This window comes from Micromys minutus (assembly GCF_963924665.1).
Source record: "Micromys minutus genome assembly, chromosome: 1".
Taxonomy (NCBI): Eukaryota; Metazoa; Chordata; class Mammalia; order Rodentia; family Muridae; genus Micromys; species Micromys minutus.
Window position 1 is genome coordinate 95,178,376 of NC_137969.1, and position 15,407 is coordinate 95,193,782.

The 15,407-nt window shown below is 47.8% G+C and overlaps 1 protein-coding gene across 2 annotated transcripts in view; it reads left to right on the forward strand.

Moving 5' to 3' along the window:
* Nucleotides 1–508: 508 nt before the first annotated feature.
* GOLM1 (golgi membrane protein 1) overlaps nt 509–15,407 on the forward strand; it is a 36,719-nt gene continuing 21,820 nt past the window's right edge. For both annotated transcript variants that reach the window (XM_080915293.1, XM_080915294.1), the window contains exons 1-3: nt 509–586; nt 9,533–9,682; nt 10,728–10,907. In XM_080915293.1, the coding sequence (XP_080771419.1) occupies nt 9,554–9,682; nt 10,728–10,907 (309 nt within the window). In that variant the 5' untranslated portion in view covers nt 509–586; nt 9,533–9,553. The remainder of the gene's footprint in view (nt 587–9,532; nt 9,683–10,727; nt 10,908–15,407) is intronic.

Consider the following 15,407-nt stretch of genomic DNA (forward strand, 5'->3'; position numbering starts at 1 on the left):
GGTGTGACTCCAGTCCCCATGTGTTTATTGCTGGTAATCAGAAAATGCTCAAAGCAGAACAGGCTTCCTGAGCCAGGGAGGGAAACTGGGAAGCTTTGAAAGAGAGATTCTTCAACTGTTGTCAGCCCTAGCCATGTATCAAGAAAGGGAGGCTTAAATTGTGTGATTGACACCAGAGTTCAGGGTCAGAATTTAGGACCGTGAGTGGCAATAACCAAGACGGGTAAATGCCACCAGAGTTAAGAATTCAGAGGCAAGAGGTCGGAGGGCTCCGTGAGTTCGAGGCCAGCCTGGTCCACACAGCGAGCTCCAGACCAGCCTAGGCTACATAGTAAGACCTGTCCTAAAAGACAAAATCCTGTGTTAAGGCTACCTCTTGGGTCACTGTTTGCAGTGTGGCGGCAGGGAGGACTGCGGGGCGGAGAAAGCAGGCGGAGAGGGCGGGGCGCCGAGGGGCTGGGGCCAGGGCTGCCGCTCCGCCGGAAGTGCCCGCTCGCCGGCCGGCTCCCCCGCTCGCCCGCTTGCCCCGGGCGTCCTCGGCGGAGACCTCGCGGCCGAGCGGACGGAGCAGCTCGCTGCCCCGCAGGTGAGCTCTCCCACGGGATGCAGCGCGGCCGCCGCCCGCGCCCCTGCTCCCGCTTCTCCCTTCCCGGCCGCCGCCTCCTCCCCTCGCCTCCCCCGCTTCTCCGTCCCTCCCTCCTCGCCTCCTCGTCCTCTCTCTTTCTCTCCGACTGTCTTCGCCCTCGAGCTCTCCTCCCTTTCTCCCCCACCCCCATCCCTCCTGCCCGAGCAGACCCTGCAAAGTGGCCCCCGAGTCCCCCGGGTCCAGCCACCGGCAGCTGCAGCCGGCTTTCTAGGATGCTCCTCGCCAGGGTGGAACAACTTTTGCTCTGTTCTCAGTTCCCTCGCAGTCGCTGGGATTTTGATACTCCTTCCTGCAGTGTGTTTAAAATTGTTAGAGATTACTTTTAAGAAGTGTAAAGCAAGATTGGGAAACAATCCCAGTTTTTGATGATTATTTTTCTAGCTATTTAAGAATAATGATGTCGGGAAAGTCACTATGGGCTAAACGTTTCCAGGTATCACCTCAAAGTGTGCTAAACTTTTTTTTCTTTTTCTTTCTGGCTTTCAAGACTTGAGGCTTTTTCTGGTTAGGGGTCTCAGAGCGTTAATTTTTTTTTTTTTTTTCACGTACTGAGGAACGTCCGTTCTTTAGGAGCGGGAGTAAAGTGCACACAAGTTTGAAGAGCTAAAGTCGCAATGCAATGGCTAAGCATGTATGAATGGCCGTTGGGTGACTTGGACAACTGTATTTCCGAAGGTGAGGGGCTGGAGACCTGGGAAGCCACAAGCGGTGCCACTGGGCATCCCAGCGTGTGCATCTTAGAGACGCGTAGGACCAAGTCTCAGCTACTAGAAAGAGCATCTTCCTTTGGAATAGAAAAACCGTAGCCAATAGGAAGACTCTTCAGGGCACACGCTCCTGAAAGTGTTAGTGGACAATAAAGGGAATTCTTAGGAAATGTGTGTGTACACACACACATTACATATATGTTGGGTTTTAGACCTAATTCTCTTAAGGAATGATGATTACATTCTGCACATTTTTGCACATTTGTTCAATTTTGCACATTTAAGTCAATGAGCTTTGTACAAAAAAAAAAATGAAAGAAATGTTTGCACAAGAGCCTGGGGCGGGGTGGGGTTGGGGAGGTGGAGTGTGTTACACTGTGACCTCTTTTGGCTGTTAAACCTTGACAAACCTTACCGTCCATCCGTCCGCTTGAGATGGCTGATGGGAAGGATTTGCATTTGTTTGCTTTTAGGGGCAGGGCACAAAGAGCTCACTGCTCTTTGTGTTTCCACAACCACCTCCAGCAGGGAGGGCCTGTCAGAATCCTGTGAAAGTACCCGAAAGAGGCCTCTGGAGGGCAGAGAAAGGGAGCTTGCAGGAAGCCTGGGCCTGCAGAGCTGCCCTGGAGGTCCTGGGGTGGTGAGGGAAAGGGCACAAGGCTGTGTTTTCCCTTTAATGTCTTTATATGCTTGCCCTTTTTTTTTTCTCTTAAAAAAAATTTAAAGATTCATGAAAAAAGCCATCCATAATTTTTTAAAAAACATTTTTAGTTTGGGAAAAGAAAGCAATAAAGGTAGGCAGAATGGCCTAACATCCTTTTCTTTACTGCTGGTGCGTGTGTAAAGTGGGAGTGTGGGAGTTCACACCCCTGCACTCTGAAGGAGCCAGGTGTGATGCTCTGACCTGTGACCCCAGCCAGGGATACAGGGTCCCCGGAGTGTCTGGCCAGCTAGCCAGCCGAATTAGTGATGTCTAGGGAAGATGCTGGTCCTGGGAGGGCCCCTCACGTGTGAGCACATCAACATGTAAAAGTATAGTACACACATATGCGTGCGCGCGCGCACGCGCACACACACACACACACACACACACACACACACACACACACACACGGTCTAGCTTTAACTAAAGGAGGTATTGAACACTTTAAAAATCCATTGACAGTTTCACACCTAAAAACATGCTCAGGGGACTCTAGGGGAGTTTTGCTTTCCAGGTTTTTAAGTTCTTGGTGGAATTAGTCAGGAGGGACCTTGGCTTGAAGTTTTAGGATGTTTTCCTGATTCCCTCCTGAGAGGGCTTCTCATGCTTTGGGAGGTGCTGGCCTCACATGAGCTTCTGAGAGCCTGACCCGTGCATCTGTAAAGGCTGTCACAGACAACAGTAGTGTGGCTGCAGTCTCCTGTGTGATCGTTCCTTTTCATCCCAAAGCCCGCGACCACCTCTGTGTTCCCATCACGTGGATAACATGCATGTGCTAGTTAACCTCATGGTACTTAGCTGGGGTTGCTGTTAATGTCAGAGACAGTAAGGACATGCCTCAGACCTTTCTGTTAATTTGGGGCGAGTTTCCTGTCAGGCCTGATCATACGTGCAGATTTTACTTGGTGCGGCTTGTGTTCAAAGCCTGTGACTTGCTCGTCCTAATTTTTTGTGCTGCTTACGAAAGTTTCCTTTAGGCTTTCGCCAACCGTCCCGAAGGCTTGCTGTTCCTCGTAAGGCCTCCTGTAGTTACAGTCCAGCCATGTACCACACATGGGGCCAGCACACCACTGACTTTCTGACGGAGGGTATGAAGGTGTTAGCTCTCACCTGTGTTAATGACACTGTCGGGGTTTTATGGCCTCATAATACACTTGGGAAGTAATAAAGTGTTGATGCTTCATGTGCACTCCGTGTGTGTATGCGTATGTATATACATGTATGTATGTAAACATAATGCCAGGCTTGTGAAGTGTGGCTGATGACAGTGTTTTCTCCCCCGCCTCTGGGCAGCATCTCCCATATCCCCTGGGATGCAGGTGCCCACAGGAGACAGCTGTTCCTCTGCTTAGAGCTGACCCGGTGGGAGCATTCTCTGTCAGGTCTGTGCTTAAACCTTCCCTTGAAGGTGAATGTTTCCCTTGATAATCTTTTCAGACAACAGATCCCAGAGGTGCTGGTTAGTTTTTGGTCAGCTGGATACAAGCTAGGGTCATCAGGGAAGAGGGGCCTTCAATTGAGAAAAACACGTTCATTTGATTGGGCTGTCTGATTTTCTTCTTAAAGATTGATGTGGGAAGACTCCACTCACTCTGGGTGGGGCCATCCCTGGGCAGGTGGTCCTGTGTGCTATGAGCAGGCTGAATAAACCATGGAGAGCAAACCAGAAAGCAGCATCCATTCCTTCATGGCCTGCATCAGTTCCTGCCCCAAGTTCTTACGCTGACTTCCCTCAGTGATGGAAGTCCTTTCCTGCCCAAGCTGCTTTTGTGTGTGGTGTTTATCACTGCAATAGAAAGCAAACCAGGACCCTAGGGTTGTTGTTCCTGACTGGCCTGGAAGTTTGAATTAGGAACGGACCCTCATGGTTACCGAGCTAAGATTTCTCTCTCTCTCTCTGTGGTGGAGACCTTTCTCAACTACCTTGTTCTTTGGGTGGTGGTGTCTAGCAGAGGCAGCCTTGGTGTGAAGGGGATGAGCTTTTGTACTTGATGTTGCACATGCAGTGTGATGGCTATATGAACATGGGAGCTCTTACATGCTATGGAATGCAGCTTTACGGCTGCTGGAGTTCCTCTCTCACAGGCTGTGTTGGTTTTCACCATTTAGCTTTCTAATGAAAAGCATATTCGTTGAGGGGAAGTGAAATTTGAATTAATGGGGAGGGGACTATACTATATCATATAACTTCATCATATAACATATCTGTGGCCTTGCTTTTATGCATTTCCCATTCTTTTTAAAGATGTGTTAATTTATTATATATGAGTACACTGTAGCTGTCTTCAGACACACCAGAAGAGGGCATCAGATTCTATTACAGATGGTTGTGAACCATCATGTGGTTGCTGGGATTTGAACTCAGGACCTCTAAAAGAGCAGTTAGGTGCTCCTAACCATTGAGCCATCTCTCCAGCCTGCATTTTCCCATTTATAATATAGGAAAATATACTCGTGCACTGGATGTTTTTATAGTTTTGTTTTGTTTTTTCCCCCCTGGCAAAACCATTCTCTATTGGCTGCTCTGTAACTTTTCACCCTATAGTTCACACACTGGTGAATTTTCCCCCCTAGGTTAACACTGATTTACTCCTGTTAGTGATTCTCTGAGTTGTAAGCTCACCTGGGCGACTCTTCTACACACGCTACTTACTGGTCAGGGCTGTAGTTCTTGGGGAATTTAATTTGGGGGACAGAGGCTTCAAGACGTCCCATTGACTGCTACCAGTTTTTAAAATTGTTGCCTTGCTGATTTCTTGCAGGGACAGGATTTTGTTACCAGTCAAAAATAATTGGTTTGTCTGGTTTTCCTGACAGCAGGACTGGGGTCTGGTGTTTACTGTCTCCTCCTGCTATTGAGATAGCAGACAGGTTACTAGGTTATTTCCTATTCCTCACCACCTTTCCTGCATCACTCTTGTTGGTCCTGCAGAGACAGGGCTGCTCTGGGTTCATTCTGATGAACCCATTAGCCTTGCCTGCAGAGTCTGATCAAGACAAACCTTAGACTACATGCTGTTTTAAACAGAGCCACATCACTTTGGTTTTTTTTTTTTTTTTTTTTTTTTTTTTTTTTTTTTTGGTGTGTGTGTGTCTCTTCCTTAAGAAGTGAACAGAAAGCCTGCACACATGAAGGACAGACAGTCTTAGGTTGTGAGGATGGACTGTTCCATATGAGAGGCGGTGGGGGTAACTGTGGAAAAAAGTCAGACAGCCACGAAAGAGTGACGAAAATGAACCAAACCTCAACTCCCAAATGGCAGGGGGATAGAAATGTTCCCCAAAGATGAATGGATCACTTTCTCTGATGGCTAACCAGATGACCCTGTCAGGAGGGAGCTAACAGATGTGGCCTCCAGCCTCATCTCTGGTCTCCATGTCTGGTCAGAGTCATGGGGTTGGCCTTGAGTCAGAAGATTTGCAACAGTTTTTTTTTTTTTTTTTTAAATAAATTACATCCACTCTTTGTGGATTAGATCTCCAGAGTTCAGTCACACACACACACACACACACACATATATATATACATATACATATATTTATTTATGAGTATATTGTCGATGTCTCCAGACACACCAGAAGATGGCATCAGATCCCATGACAGATGGTTGTGAGCCACCATATGGTTGCTGGGATTTGAACTCGGGACCTGTGGAAGAGCAGTCAATGCTCTTAACCACTGAGCCACCTCTCCAGCCCCATTTTCAACAGTTCTAATGCTGGCCCAGTGACCTCACTGAAGAACTGTTAACCTGAGTCGGAAGAGATGGCTCAGCGATTAGGAGTACTTGTTGCTTTTGCAGAAGGCCTGGGTTTGGGTCTCAGCACTGCATGTTGGCCCACAACCACCCTTAACTCCAAGTTCCAGGGGCTCTGATGCCCTCTCTGTCCTCTGAGGACACCAGACATGCACAAAGATCACAATTTTCTTTTTGTTTGTTTTGTTTCTTTAATGTCCTTTTCTAAGCAGCACAGGCTCCTTGGAGGACTCAGCATTAGTACCATGGGTATTGTGAGCAGCACGGGCTCCTTGGAGGACTCAGCATTAGCACCGTGGGTGTTGTGAGCAGCACAGAATATTTGCAGACACTAAGGCATTCATGATAGGAATGGAACCCTCATCCTACAAGCGGGTGTCCACCAGGGCTCCTGACGTGAAGGGACTAAAGATCAGTACTGTGTTAACTAAAACTTTCTCATGGATACAGGTTGAGGGCTGTTTTGTGATAGAGACTTCCTGGGTAGCTCAGGCTAGCCTAGGATTCACAACCCTGCCTCATCCTCCTGAGAGCTGGGGTGACAGGCATGCCCCACCATGTTCAGTTGCATAGTCTTTTTTTAGCATTTCTAGAAACTATCAACACCCAGAATTGAGGGAAGCATGGTGTTTACAGTTGGGGACGAGGAAGTGAGAGGAAGGTAGCGTCTCTGCTTCCTGGTGAGTTTGTAAAGGAAGTTAGCCAGACTTCATGGACTTTACCTTATGTCTCCGTTACAGGAAGCTTGTGACTAAGTTTAGAGATTGTTAATGTTTAAACCCCTCAATGGTCCTATTCAGGGATGTCTGAAGTGTTCGTTTCTATCTTACAGCTGGAAAGCAGTTATGGAAGATAGCCATGTCAGTAAAACTGTGTTTGCAGAAAGGGCCAGCTGCAGCCCGCAGTTTGCTGATCTCTGACTTAGGGACAGCTTGAGACTGGGCACAGTGTTTTTGAACTCAAAAGCAAGGTGGTGGCCATATGACCTGGGTCCTGTGCAGGGCTGCTCATCACCGTGGCTTTTGAACGAGCTCCTGACTCGAAGGCTGGGTGTAGGTGGAGCCCATCCTGTGGGCAGGACAGAGGTGCGGTTCCTGCTCCTGTGATAACAGCAAGGCCAAGAGCTACTTGATGAAGAAAGGTTTTATTTGACTTAAAGGTTACAGTTCATTGCTAAAGGAAGCCAGAGCAGGAACTGAGCAGGAACTGAACACTGCTTACTGGCTTGCTTTCCGTGACTTGCTCAGTTTGCTTTTTGATACAAGCCAGGGCCACTTACCTAAAAGTGGTACAGCCCAGTGAGCTGAGCTGAGGTTCCCTATCAGTCATTAATCAAGAAGGTATACCACAGCCCTGCACAGGCCAATCCGAAGGAGGCATTGTTCTTAGTTTCTCTTCCCAGATGCCGAGAGCTTGTGTCAAGCCAACAAAGGAAAAATCTGCCCAGCAAGCATGGCTACCCAGATTCCTCTCATCTGATTGCTCACATGTATTTAGCTATATGATTAAAAATTCTATGCAAAAGAAAAATATTGAGTTTTTTTGAGGCCGGGTTTCTCTGTGTAAACTTGGCTGTCCTGGAATTTTCTCTGCTCTGTCGACCAGGCTGGTCTTGAACTCCCAGAGATCCACCTGCCTCTGTCTCCCAAGGGCTGTGAATAAAGGTGTATACCTCCACTACCTGGCCTAAAAAAGAAAAATTTTTAGAAAGTGCCAGTGAACTTGATAGGTAGGTCATCTACTGTCATATTCTCTCCCTTTCCCTCTCCTTCTCCCTCTTCTTAGCTCACACCTGGCCAGGTGTGGTGTCATATACCTTTAATGCTAGTACTTGGGAGACAAGGGCAGGTGGAAATCTCTGAGTTTGAGGCCAGCCTGGTCTATGGATCAAGTTCCAGGACAGCCAGCATTACACAGAGAGACCCTGTCCAAGCAACAACAATAATAAACACACCAAACAAAAGCAACAAGAACAAAAGTTACCATGGAAAGGTCTGTATTTACCACCCACTGGGTGCTGAGTCCTTAACCCAGGGCCTCCCTTGGGTCAAACACCCATGACCATTGAGCTATACCTCCGGAGTCTTTCTGTTTTCTAAAACAAAGGAAAAAAATATTTCAGCATAGCCTCTTGGCTACTACTGATGCCCTTAATCCCAGCACTGGAGAGTCTACAGCAGGAGAATTCCTGAGAATTCAAAGCCAGCCAGAGCTACAGAGCACGACCCTGTCTTAAAAAACAAGCAAAATTATCTCTTAAGCAAGTATTGACTTTAACCAAGCTGGTTAATGTTTTAAAACACAGTAAAGCCAGTAGTTGAAAACCCACAGCGGTTTTTCATTGGCTTCTTTGTTTTGTGGAAACTTTTATCCAGTTGTGGGGACTGAGACTGGAGGCTTGAGAGCTTGAAGCCAGCCTGGTCTACATATACCTGTTCTCTCTAGGCTAGCCTGGTCTACATAGTAGACCTGTTCTACTCCCACCACCAAAGTCAGAGACTTAAGCATAAATGGCTCCTCTGCGTTTACTGCAGAAGAGCCTGGTGTGGGGAGGTTTGCAGGGTTTAGATGGCTTAGATTTTATAAAGTCTGCAGTGGGGGAAGAAAAGCAAGGGATACGAGTCTTGGCCACCTCTCTCCGTTTCTGTCCCTCAGTCATCCAGCTGTGTGGCCTTGCCAGCGGTGTTGGGCTCTCCCGACCTGAAGTCCTTGCTCCCATCAGCAGCCTGGTTGTCCCCAACTTTGCAGTTTGCAAACCCTCTCAGGCGGTCATGCTCTGCGCCACACTGAGGAGTTCCTTTTTCTGGGATCACACTGACAAGCCATGCACTAGTGAGGACTGTCAGCTCTGCCCCAGCAGATACTGGACTCAAAAGAGAACAGCCAGCAGGACACTGGGCAGTAGAGATGACTTGTAGTCGTTCACCAACCTGTCCCTTTGGACGAGTCACTTTCCTGTCCCTGTAACCAAAGCTCTCGATGGAATTGATTTAAGGAAAGGCTTATTTTGACTCCTGGTTTCATAGAATTTTTTTCAGGCTCATCCTGATGGGTCCCATCTTATCCTGATTGACATTTGCCTCCCATCCCTGTCCCTCTCTGCTTCCTGTTGGGGCGATGACACTGCCCGTGATGTACCTGGACCAGCTCACGTTCACTTCTAGCATGGCGTTCTTACTCTGCCCGGTGGCAGCTATTCTGTGAGGGCAAATGGCCAAAGCCTCCTTTTCCTAGGGCCAATTTAAGGCGCTCTCTGGAAACCTTGAAAAGTGTTGGATTACTCATGCGCTATGGAAATGAGGTTTGCTAATCCTGTTTGCAAGCATGAGTAATCTCAAATTATCTTGGAGATGGGAATGCTAAGCTCTGCCCATGACACAGAGACCAGTTGTTTTGGACAGATATGGTTTCATGCTGAGGACTCCAGCTTATTGTGTGGTGCCAGTCCACAAGCCTCACCCCCGAGTGTCGGTGGCTTTGGATGCTGGTATACCCTCTTCATGAATGGTTTTGTGTGTGTGTGTGTGTGAGAGAGAGAGAGAAAGAGAGAGAGCTCGAGATCAAGAGTGCGTGTGAGACCCTCTTCATGAATGGTTTTGTGTGTGTGTGAGAGAGCTCACACGGTTGCCTTCCTGTGGATAATGAAGATGTCTGTGGTTTGCTTTGGGAATGTTAGCCTAAGTGTGGAGGAGACTCGTGTTATTTTTTTATTCGGCAGGTTCTCAGCCTTGGTTCTAAGATGATGGGCTTGGGAAACGGGCGTCGCAGCATGAAGTCTCCGCCCCTTATCCTGGCTGCCCTGGTGGCCTGTGTCATTGTGCTCGGCTTCAACTACTGGATTGCGAGCTCCAGAAGCGTGGAACTCCAGGTATTTTCGTTTCTTCCGAGTATTTGCAGCCAATACTTTGGGTTCCAATACCATGTACTAATGTGCTCTCCGCAACAACTCCCCTCCCCAAGGGGGTCCCTCCCCCCAGCCTAGCTCTGTGACTACTGAGTTACCGTTTATACCCCAGTCCGCTTCCTCATTGAGCATTTAGGGTAGACTGGAATGTTGGCTGCCAGAGGTGAACTGGACACGGCCATTCCTGTCTGTCAGTCCTCTGGAGAAACCGAGGGCCACGTGGGTGGTAATTTTAAGTTTCCCTCATATTACGGCCATTTGTAAATGAGGCCACGCCATCCTGGTTGGGTTCATTGTTGCTACCTGTTTTGTTTTGAGTCATCTGTGAAAGTGGGGACTGCGGTTGAGAAAATGCTTCCGTAATACAGGGCCTGTGGGCATTTGTTAGTGACTAATGTGAGTAAGCCTATCCCAGCGCTGGTGGTGCAGATGCCGACTGGACAGGACACGCCACCCCTGGGCAGTTGTATAGAAAGCAGGCAGAGCAAGCCAGCAGGCGCAAATCAGTAAGCAGCACTCACCCGCGGTCTCTGCTTCAGTTTCTGTCTCCAGGTTCCTGCCAGTTTGAGTGCCTTGCCTCAGCTTCCCTCAAAGATGGGCTGTGACCAGGGTGGTTCAGTTAAACCAATCCCCCCCTCCCCGGGTTGCTTTTGGTGGTGGCGTTTATCATAGCAATGGGAACCCTACCTAAGACACGAAACATTGACAGTGGCTCATTGAAGTCGTGGGCTCCTCTGAGACCTCCTGATCCCCAGGTCATGATTGTTGTCTTTGATAGAACATGCACACCCCTTCCTCGATGGCATGTCACTGGCTGTCCCTGGCAAGTGTCCAGTGCAGGTATTTTAGCAATTTCCTCTCTCCCTGTGTCCTCTGGTAAATCTTCCATCCATTCTCTGGTTCTGTTCTTCACTGGGCCATACGCTTTGGTCCTCTGACACCTTTGTGGAGGGAACTGGCAGTGTCTCAGCTGGTGACTTGGATCTTTGTGGCTGTGGGTTTCTTCCAGACACGCATCCTAGAGCTGGAGGGCCGGGTCCGCAGGGCGGCGGCAGAGAGAGGTGCTGTCGAGCTGAAGAAGAATGAGTTCCAGGGCGAGCTGCAGAAGCAGCGAGAGCAACTCGACAGGATCCAGTCTAGCCACAGCTTCCAGATGGAGAATGTCAACAGGTTACACCAGGACGAGAAGGCAAGGCCTACCGTTTCCCCGATGCCCTGAGTGACACCTCCAACCTGTCTACCTGGGAGTAGCCTTATGTCACTGCCTAGAGGTGTGAGCATGCTAGTGCAGTGGTTAGTTGTCCATCTGTCTGTCTGTCCTCTGTAGCACACACGAAACTGTTGGATGCTTGAACAGTGGCTCAAGGGGCCAACGGATAGAATTTAATTATCACTAATTGAATTAAGTTGTCAAGTATGTTCAGTGACTGCAGGATTCACTGGCACAGGTTGGTGGGGAATCTGTCTTGGGCTGGAGTTTTGGGAGTCCTGTTCCTGGGGTGTTTGTTTTCCCTCCTTTCTCTGTGAGGGTCACACGTATGGCTGAGCACCCCACCTGATATCTGATAGCTGAGGTGTGCCACGTTCTGAAACATTTAAGCACCTGAGTCCCACAGTTGTGGATTTGGGGACACTTTGGATGCTGTATTTTTAGGTGAGGTATGAGTGAGTTAAATATGTAAATTCATGTAAATATGGTAAAATTTGAGAAACCTTGATGAAGTACTAGTAGCCCCAAGCGTTTCCCCAGCAGAGTGGGCAGTGAAAGGTGGAACACCCTTGGCAGGCGTCGGCTCCTGTTCAATTGCTGGGTTTATGGTCAGACTCTGTTGTCTATGCCCATGGTGGTGTCTGAACTTAGCCTGAGAGTTCATGGGAGAAAACTTAAAGCATGCATTGCCCCAGACTCTGTGGGCATCAGGGCTCAGAGACTAAGTTCTAAAAGATTGCCCACGCATTCCCGTGTCCCCACATTTTGTCTAGATTCTCAAATCACCATGATCAGCTGACCCAGAAACTGCAGCGTGAGATCAAGTGTGTGTGGTATCAGTGCTAAGGAGATAACCAGGCTCTGTCTTCTCAGTGTTTTGACTTTTCCTAGCTGCGTAGGGGGTTGCGAAAGGGGTTGCTCATTTGTTTGTTTTTCAAGGCAGGGTTTCTCTGTGTAGCCCTAGCTGTCCTGGAACTAGTTTAATAGACCAGGCTGTCTTCAAACCCACCACTTCTCTTCTGTGCTCTGAGTGAATGACTTAAAAGTAAAAGCCAGTCTGATTAGAGATAAGATTTCCTTTAAGTGAGTTGACAAAAATGTTGAACTAAACCGCTTTTCAAAGATTTTTTTTTATTTTAGTTTACGTGCTCCAGTCTGTGCCTGTTATCCACAGAGGCCAGAAAAGGGCACTAGCTATGACCCGGAACTGGAGTAGCAGATGGTTGTGAGCTGCCATGTCTGTGCTAGAAACTGAACTCAGGTCCCCAGTAGGAGCAGTCAGTGATCTTAATTGGTGAGACATCATTCAAGCCCCTGAACTAAACTATATTTATTCACATTTACTGGGATCGGTGGAAGCCATTTTTATTCTTCCACCATATGTTTTTCAGCCAGGCTGCTGCCCTGCCCAGAATTTGAATAAGAAGCTCAAGGGTTTGGTTAACCGTTGAGGGGAAGCCCATGACCCTGTGTTCTTGGTAACCTCCACTCAGTTTTGAAGGATCTCAAATATCTGGATGATCATAATTTTTAGATGCAGAAGTCTTTTTCCCAAGTGAGACATGGGGTTAATGTGGAAGTCAGCACACAGAGTGGTGGGAAGGACAAATTCTAGCTGGCTAGTTTGTTGGGAGAGAATTGTGTATAATGTCTAGTGTCACTGATGCCTTGGCTAATCAATCCTTCCTCTATGGATGATCTTTCCCACATTGCCATCACTCACATAGATAGGTGGCCATGTTCCGAGAGCAAATTTGGACCTTGGTCTGGACACTGACCAACCTGGGTTCTCTGTCTTGTGAACTTGAGCCATATCCCAGAGACTCTGTGATCTTTGAATAGTTTTGGTTGAGTAACCCTTCTCTGAAATGCTCAAGGCTAGAAGCATTTTCGGTCTTGGATGTTTAAATTACATATATATATATTTGCATAGACTTTCCTGGTGGAACACCCTAAACCGAACGCCTCCAAACTCAGAGTTTGTTGAAGGTGAGAGCTACGCAGTTGGCTTGATTGGCGCCATGCCTGCCTATTGTCCCAGCAACTGAGGATCTCTTGAGCCCAGGAGTTTGATGCCAGTGTGGGCAATCCTGTTTTAGAACACGTCTTTAAGGTTTTAGATTATCGCTCTTTGCACTAAAGCTGCCTGGCATGTGAGGTAAGAAAGTCTTCAGCCAGGGCTGGGATTGTGTCTTAGTGGCAGAGCAATCACTGAGCATGCTGGGTCCCAAGTTCAGTGGCAAGTCTTAAAGTAAATCCCACAGGGCATTTTTGTTGCGTAAGAATCATTCATTTTGAAGAACCCATATTAAAAGAACCCAGTACTGTGTGTGTAATATCACAGCGTTCTTGTGTTAATTCTTTTTCTCAGTATCCACAGGGCCTTCGTTCCCCACAGTGGGCAGCCTTTCCTCACAATGGGCAGTCACTTCTCACAGTGGGTCTCCGTTTCCCACGGTAGGCAGCCATCTTGTTCCATTTAAACCCTTCAAGCTGACTGGGTGTAGATGTTTCAAGTAGTATCTATGTGACCCAGGCCTTTTAGTGCATCTACAGATGTATGTCTTTGTAAAATAATGGAATTTCCTAAAGGCTCTCTTTTATTCTCAAACATAAAACTCTATTGTCTCGGTCTTCACAGGGACACACCTGGAATAACAATCTGTATTTACTCAGAATCATCAGCAGTCACAGTAATTTTAGCCACAGGTTGCCAGGCTAGCTCACCCTCCACATCTCAGAGCCAGGCACCAGCAAGGCCTCCAGCCCATGCTGTGGCCGCCCACCCAGGGGACTGTTCACCCCCAGGGGACTGTTCTGAATTCAAAGCTCTGTGTTTTGGTTTAGGTAAATGGACACAGGCTGCTTTCTGTCCCTGCATCTCAGGTTTCTTTAAAGCGGTGGTTAAATACCTGTAGAACACGCTTTGTGAGAGCAGTTTGTTTTCCCTATACCTCTGTGGCTTGGAGCTCCCAGAAGCTTTATTGACAGTCATCTGAGGACTTGGTCATGTGTCCATTAACCTCACCTGTCACCTGAGAGCTCACTTGGTTGCAAAGAAGAACTTGTTCATCTTTCATACACACCTGCCTGACTTCCTTTCACTGCCCTGGTGCCAAGAGGAAGACCTTAGGCCTATGTCTGCTACTTCGGCAGTAACGAACTAAGCAGCTTAAACTGGAAATGTTTATCATTTCCCATCACTCTAGGCTAGCAGCCTCATTTGTTAGTGGAGTTTTCTTTTTCTTAAAGGTGTATTTATGTGTGTGTATGTCTCTGAGTTTAGTGTACATGTGAGTGCAGAGCAGATGCCACAGGAGTGCTTGGGGTGACCTCCTTTGTCGTCCTCTGCTTATACCTTAAAGGCAGGGCCTCTCCTGTCCTGGGCTTGTGATTTGTCAGGCTGAAGATCAACCAACTGCCCCAATCCTCCTGTCTGTTACATGGCTGTCGGGACCTGGATTTGAACAGCAAGTCTCTCTAGCCACATGTTTTGGAGGTAGTCTGACCTGAAATTTACTATGTGGCCCAGGCTGGCCCTAAACTCACAGCAGTCCTCCTGCCTCAGATTCCTAAGTACTAACATAGAGGCATATGCCAATCATGCCCAACTCAGTATTTTCCTTTAACAGGTACATTTATGGGTACATATAAAACAAATTTGTCTTTGTTTTTATTCATTTATTTACTGACCTTCTTTAGACTTGGGGGTGTGGAGCATTAGGATTGTAGGCATGTACTCTGTTTAAGACACGTCTCTAAAGCTGTAAGAGGCAGCGGGAGCTTGGTGTTAATCACTGACAGAAGCCTGCAAATACACACTTGGGCAGCTCTGCGTTGTCTAAGGTTGGTTGAGTTTAATTCTATTATGTTTCTGTTAGAGGCTGATTTGGAGTCTGGTGATGTCCTGGGGTCTTGGGGTATTTATTGTCTGGCCTGTCTAGAAGCAGAGCCTGGGGTATCCTTGGCTACCAAGTAGCACTGTGGGACACATGCAGATCTTCCTGCCATTTTGCTCTTGTTTTCATGCCAAACCTTAGTCAGAAATAGCTTCTGTCTGTCTGTGGCATCCTCTGCCTGGCTGGTTCCCGGCAGCTGTGTGTCTGCTTTGACATTTATACTTTTTGTGTGAGTTAATTTGCCTGCAGGGCACAAAAAGAAAATCCTTAGAGTGCATTTCCTTTTGTGATGGAAATAAAGCCGGGAAAGAAAGGACTGAACGGAAGATGTGAGCCTGGTGGAGAAGAAGCTGCAGAGGCCTGTTCCTTGCTTTGTGTGCAAGAGGAGCTCGCAGATGAACAGCTGCTGGAGCCTGGGTTTGATTCCAGTGTAAAATCAGGAGCAGCGAGGAGGTGGGAAGACTGGGTTTCTGGCTGGGTAATCCTCACTTAACAGTGCCCTAGGGTGCACTGAGGTGCTGTCAGCTTCCTGGATTCTCTCCAAGTGACACTATTCTCGGAGATAGCTTGTCTACTTGCC